The sequence below is a fragment of the Mustela lutreola genome, chromosome 10 (genome assembly GCF_030435805.1).
Source record: "Mustela lutreola isolate mMusLut2 chromosome 10, mMusLut2.pri, whole genome shotgun sequence".
NCBI lineage: Eukaryota > Metazoa > Chordata > Mammalia > Carnivora > Mustelidae > Mustela > Mustela lutreola.
Genome location: NC_081299.1, coordinates 562350 through 568782, shown reverse-complemented (window position 1 = coordinate 568782; position 6433 = coordinate 562350). Strand labels below are relative to the sequence as shown.

Genomic DNA, 6433 nt, shown 5'->3' with positions numbered 1-6433 from the left:
CATGGGGCAGCTTGCAGAGAGCCATGGACACTGGCCTGGACTTCCAGGCTGCCCAGTCTCGGTGCCTGGTGCTGACCCCTGAGAGAAGATGGTGCTGAGGCTGGCTTCGCCCCCACTTCAGGGCGTCCTTCGGTCTTTGCTGGGCCATGTGGCCATGGCTTTGGAGTGACCTCCCTGCAGGGCCCGCCGCCAAAGGCAGGTACTTGCTGGAGGAAGCCTGATGCCAACCAACGTGCGGGTGGCCCCGAGGCGCAGGAGGAGGGTCCGGGGAGGAACCCCAGGGCCGTCTCCAGGACTGCAGGGGCTGGTCCGGCGGTGGCCCCGGGGTCCAGGGGCGCTGGGCAGACGACCAGGGCCGGGACGGGCCAGAGCCCGCCCTGCGGCCCCCGGGGAGGGGTCCGGCCGGCGGCGCGGGGCGGGGCGGGCGGGCGGCGCGGCCCCTCCCGGGAGGCGGGCACGGAGGGCGGGCAGGCACGGAGGCCGGAGCGGCGCCGAGCGCGCGGAGGGAGGAGGCCGAGGGCGGAGCGGAGCGCGCGGGCGCGGTGAGCGCGGCGGCCCGGCGGCCGAGCGACCCCGGGAGCGGCCGCGTCCCTGCCCGCCCCGCCCGCCGCGCCTCCTCCCCGGCGGGTGCGCGGCGGGCTGACCTCTGCGGAGGCGGCGGGGGCCCAGCATCGGGCCGGGGCCGGGGGGGCGCCGGGGCCGGGGGGCGGCGCTCCGGCCCGGCCCGGCCCCGCCCGATGTCCATGAGCGCGAACACCATGATCTTCATGATTCTGGGGGCGTCGATCGTGATGGTGAGCGGAGGGGCTTCCCGTGCGCCCGCGCCCGCCTCCCGCGCCCGCGCGCCGCCTCCCCCACCTCCCGCGCCTTGTTTACCGGCCCGCGCGGCCTGCGCTCCCGTCCCCGGGCTGCCCCGCGCTCCCCGTCCCCGGGCTGCGCTCCCCGGCTCCCGGCAGCACCGAGCTCCCCATCTCTGGCCTGCGCTTCCCAGCCCGACTGCCCTGAGCTCCCCGATTCTGGAGCTGCCGCGGGCACCCCTGTCCCAGGCCAGCGCTCGCCCACCCCCAGCGCGCCGCCCCCCACACCCCATCCCACACCCCGGGCCCCCGGCCAGGCCCGCTCCTCGGCGCTGACCGGTCATGGGCTCTTCCAGGCCATCGCGTGCTTGATGGACATGAACGCACTGCTGGACCGATTCCACAACTACATCCTCCCGCACCTGCGGGGCGAGGACCGCGTCTGCCACTGCAACTGTGGCCGGTGAGTCCGCGCCCGGTGGGGCACACGCGTGATCACACATGTGCGGCGGCGGGGCCCACTGGGGCACGGGCAAGCCCCAGGCAGGCCTGGCTGCAGGACTGCGCTAGGCCCGTGGGGGAAGGACTGCCCAGCCTCCGCTGGGCACCTGGGGATTGGCCAATCGCGTTCCAGGAGGGGGAGCATGCCTGAGTAGTTAGGACCCCTTCCCAAAATGCCTTTAGAGAAATGGCCTGTGCCAGGGTGATGGGCAGAATGGGCCCCAGGCCTCCTGGTCCAGGGCCTGGAGGCCAGGAGAGCCACAGCCCAGCCCTGGGGGTCAGGAGGGATCCTGCGCACGGCTGTGCCCACAGAGTACACTGTCCTGCCTGGGCCTTGCACTCATGTTCACGAACTTTCCTGCAGGCCAGGTACAGGGAGGTGCAGAAGGTCAAGGTGGGCAGGGCCTACCTTGAGGGGCCTCGGGTCCAACCCTCTCACTGCACAGAGGAGGAACTGAGGCAAAGCTGGGTGTGGCTTGTTCAAGGTCATTCAGAGAGCCATGGGAGGGCCCAGGCCCCTACACCCACCGTGTGAACGCCCCCATTCTGTGCACGTGTCCTAACGGAGTCTTCCTGGCCATGCATGTTTGTACGTCCATGTACAAAATAAACATCTTCTCACGAGACGCGCATGTGTGTACTGTCTGTGCATATACATGTGCGTACACATAGCACACACACATCCGCACGCACACCGGCCCCACGGGAAGCCCTCAGGCCGGGACCCAAGAGAAAACAGAAGGACGCTGGGGTGGATAGAGACTTGGCCAAGGTCACACAGCCAGTGAGGGACTGGGGGCCCCAGCCCAGAAGCTGTGCTCCTCTCCCCTATCCTGTATCTCTGCCCCAGGGACACGTGCGCACACACGATGGGTGGGGGGCGTGTGTGTAAGAGAGACAGGACGGCTCTGCGCCTGTGGGTGCCGAGCAGCGTATGGGAGCGGAACCCAGACATTGGGGAAGGTAGAGACCCTCGCATGTAATGACCCGCGCACGTGCTGTCCCAAGAACCATCGAGAGAGTTTGTGGGGGCGGTGGGGGTGGCCACTCTTTCCCAGAGGTCCCTGTGTTTGTTCCTGCCGCACACAGCCCCCAGCTAAGGAAAGGCACGAGGTCAGTCCCGTGGTCTCCTGGGGCAGCCGTTACTATGAGCCAGTTAAACCGGGGTGGTCTTGAGACCCTCCCAGAGGCCGGCAGTGTGCACCCACAAGGCCCAGGCTCTAAGTCCCGTAACCATGAGGAAGGCACATTTTACATGTGTGTGGGCTGTGGTGTCCTGACCCGCGTGTATGTGCCTGTGGCTTCCCAGCAGGACCCCTCAGGGCAGCCAGGGGGTGTTTTCAGAGCGTCACCTGCAGTCCCATGTGGACTCGAATGGGACGAGCGCGCACAGGAAGCCGCCGAAGCAAGCCATGTGCGTGCAGGCTAGCGCGTCCGTGGCCGCAGAAAACCCGAGAACGGCCCCCGCTGCTGGTGTTGAGTTCTGGGCGTGTGTCCACATGGCTTCATATGGGATATGTGGGTTTAGTGTGCAGCGCACTCTTCCGCAGCAACAACGTACATGTGTACGCACAGTACATGCATGGCACACAGCATCCGCGACGGGCGTGCGAGTGTGTCTGCAGAGAAGCGTGTTGCACATGAATATCCCTGTGTGAACCGTGTACACGAGTTGCCGCAACGGGCTCGATCCGTGTGCGCATACACCATGAGGCATGAGCCTGCCCATGTGTATGCCTCCGCCATGCCCAGGTGGAGAGTTTCATACAACCGACATGTATGTAAATGCTCCCATTGTACGTGCCGGCAGGCACTGTCTGTCACCTGGCGATGGCTGTGCGCCGGGCTCAGTGCATGTGCGCCCGCATGTGACCCACGCTGGGCCTGTGCCCGGGCTAGCATGCACACACGCGGAGCTCGTGGCCCCACGTTCGTGGTATACACGCGTGCATGCGGCTGGCGTGTATGTGCGACGTGCCTCGGACCTCACAGGCGCGTGCAGCATGCATGAGCCAGGTGACACATGTGTGTGTGCCTCATGAGAGTCCGTGCGCCGTGGGAGACCTGAGCCGATGCCCCCAGGGGCCCCGCTTGGAGGGGGAGGAGCGTACAGGGCAGAGAGGAACTGCAGGTGGCAGGCCAGGGACGGGGTTGCAGGCCGTGACCTCTGACGGCTGGAGGTCCTGAGCCACCAGGGCCACTTCGGTCCTGGCCTTGTCCTGCTCCTGGGGCACCAGGGAAGTCTCTGACTCCTTTGGCAGCTCAATCTTCAAGTTCCCTGCCTCGACCAGCTGCGTGTCCTGAGGAAGGCCCTGGCAGGGGTCCTGGGCTCAAAAGGCGGGGTAAAGCAGGGACAGTGACGCCCTGTTTTAGCAGCCCCTGCACGGCCTGCCTGGCCTGGTGCACCCCAGATGACCGGGACCCCGAACGGGTCATGAATGGCGTCTGCTCCTGAGGAATCGGCAGCCGCTGCTCACTCTGGTGCCGATTAATAGTTTTCCACCACTTACGGGGGACTGACAGTAGCTGCGGGCAAAGGGATCTGGCTGCTTCGCTACTGACTCAGGGCTGGTGGCCTCCACGCCACGGGGCTGTGGCCAAGGCCCCACCACTGAGCAGGATGGCCTCCAGGAGTTCCCAGAAGGAGCAGGAGGGATGTGAGGAGAGGAGGCCCGCCTGCCGTCATCCCTGCTGGGCTCCTCCAGGGAGGAAGACGCGGTGTGGACGCCACCGGTAGGGCAGGAGCAGTCAGGGATCAGGGAGGAGTGGGGTGTCCGGATTTCTGAGACGGTCCCTGTGGGGGAGTCTGCGAGGCCAGGGGGAGGGGAATAGGGACCCAGCTCAGCCACGCGGAGGTGCCACCATCTAACTGAGGGGAAGATGGGGAGAAGCAGGTTTGGGGAGGGAGGAGCTATTTTTAGGTATGAGTTTGAGGTGTCTGTAGATCCCACGTGGAGACGCGCACGCACAGGCAGCCGGAGCTCAGAGCAGACGGTGGGGGGGGCCTTGGTGGGGAGCTAGAGAATTGAAAAGACCAGCAAAGGGGCCGGGGGAGGAGGGGCAACCATGAGAGGTGGCCCCCTGGGCAGGACTCCAGAGCGGTCCCTGCACTGCCAGGCCAGAAGGGGCTGCAGCCAGTGACAGGGGCAAAGGGTGGTCCCCACAGGTCCCTCTCCTGGGCTCTCCGGTAGGCCGAAGCCCAGGTCCGGGGTGGGGACAGATCCAGAGTCAGCTGTCGGTCTCCTGAGCACAGCCTCCCCACCCAGGATCTCCAAGCCCAGGAGGGGACCCAGACAGGAAGGAAGGAAGCACGTGGGGAGAGTTCAGAGTTGCTCAGAGGCAAGGCTGGACAGCGGAGGGGAGGGGGGCTGAGAAACACTGCACAGGCCTTTGTGGGGGAGGGAACACCTGGGAGTCCAGGGAACCCCCGACAGCTGGGGCATCCCCGGAGCTGCAGGCAGGCCACGGACATGCAGCTGTGTGGGGACATGGGCAGGAGACGGGGTGGGAGGGGAGGCCGAGGCCCTGCCCCTGGCTGGGGACAGCCTGTCCTGGGCCTTCGCCCTGGAACGCTGGTTCCCCTGCACTGTGTTCCCGTGACCCTGCACCGCGGCCTCCGAGCCCCCCCGGGACGGAGGAGGGAGGAGGGTGACGAGTGGGCTTCACTCCGACCGCGGACCACGGCCCCTTCCCGACCGCAGCTCCGCACAAGGGCCGCTTCAAGACCAGCAGGGCGAACGGGTACCGCGTACCGCCGGGGGCGCCGCCCGCTCCGCGGGAGAGGTGCCAGCCCGCCCTGCCGCCCCCAGGCACCACATCCACTACGTGATCCCTTACGACGGGGACCAGTCGGTGGTGGACGCCTCCGAGAACTACTTCGTGACCGACAACGTCACCAAGCAGGAGATCGACCTCATGCTGGGGCTGCTGCTCGGCTTCTGCATCAGCTGGTTCCTGGTGTGGATGGACGGCGTCCTGCACTGCGCCGTGCGCGCCTGGAGGGCCGGCCGGCGCTACGGTCAGTGAGGGCGGCGCGCCCCCGCGCCCCCGCGCCCCCGCCCCGCCCCGCCCCCACCAGAGCACGCCTCCCTCCCTCCCCGGCCACGCCCCCGCGCCCCGCCCCCACGGAGGTCACGTCCCCGCCCGGCCACGCCCCCGCGAACGCCCGGCCTTCGGCTCTCGCCACGCCCCCTCCCAGGCCGGTCCTCCGCTCGACCACGCCCCCAGCGCCGCCGCGCCCGCGGCTCTCCGCGCTCCCGCCCCCCCGTGCCCCGCCCCCGTGCGCGCCGCCGCCCCCGTGCGCGCCGCCGCCCCGCGCCCGCGCTGATCGCACCCCCGCCCCGCAGACGGCTCGTGGACCTGGCTGCCCAAGCTGTGCAGCCTGCGGGAGCTGGGCCGGCGGCCGCACAGACCCTTCGAGGAGGCGGCCGGCAACATGGTGCACGTGAAGCAGAAACTCTACCACAACGGCCACCCGAGCCCGCGGCACCTCTGAGCCGCACGCAGGACTCGCGGGGCTTCGGCCGACGCGCCCACGCACACGGGACTGGACGGCCGCCCCCGGCCAGGGCGCCCGCGGCCGCCGGGCGTGTCCAGTGGAAGGTGCTGTCTCCTCTTCTTTTTATAAAGGGGGTCGGGTCGGGGCAGGCCGCCGGCCTGGGGGTCAGACCCGGGCCTCCGGGGCCGGACAGGGCGCGGGGACCGGGGCGGGCGGGGGGCGCGGGCACCTGTGCGGGCGGCCGGGACCACCTGCTCGCCCCGCACACTGCGGTCTCCCCCGCACCCGCGCGGGGACCATGCCGGTTACTTAAGCCCGGCCGCTTCTGGCGCGGGGGAAGCGAGGCTGGGAAAGGGGCTCCGCAGGGAATGGGGCCGGCCCGGGTCGCGCCCACGTCTGCACACGGGAGCACGTGCATGGGGCGTGTGCGTCCGCGGGCCGCAATGGGGGTGGGGGGCGGGGGGCGGGGGTCCGGTGGAGGCCCCGGCCTATAGCAGCAATAAGGCCCCTGAGCCCCACTGCGGCACGTGCGGCCACCCTGCCCAGGGCATCCCCGGTCGGGCGCCTCACTGTGACCCCCACCCCTGCTGGTCAGTAAATTCTCCAGAAAGCTCCAGTCTTGGCCTCTTGTTTCATC

General features: G+C 68.8%; 1 protein-coding gene across 1 annotated transcript; it reads left to right on the top strand.

Moving 5' to 3' along the window:
- Positions 1-542: 542 nt before the first annotated feature.
- On the top strand, positions 543-6412 carry TMEM240 (transmembrane protein 240). The gene is made up of 4 exons (XM_059134971.1): positions 543-794; positions 1154-1260; positions 5108-5316; positions 5645-6412. Exons 1-4 carry the CDS (start codon positions 738-740, stop codon positions 5791-5793), a joined length of 522 nt encoding a protein of 173 aa, XP_058990954.1. The 5' UTR covers positions 543-737; the 3' UTR covers positions 5794-6412.
- The last annotated feature ends 21 nt before the right edge of the window (positions 6413-6433 follow it).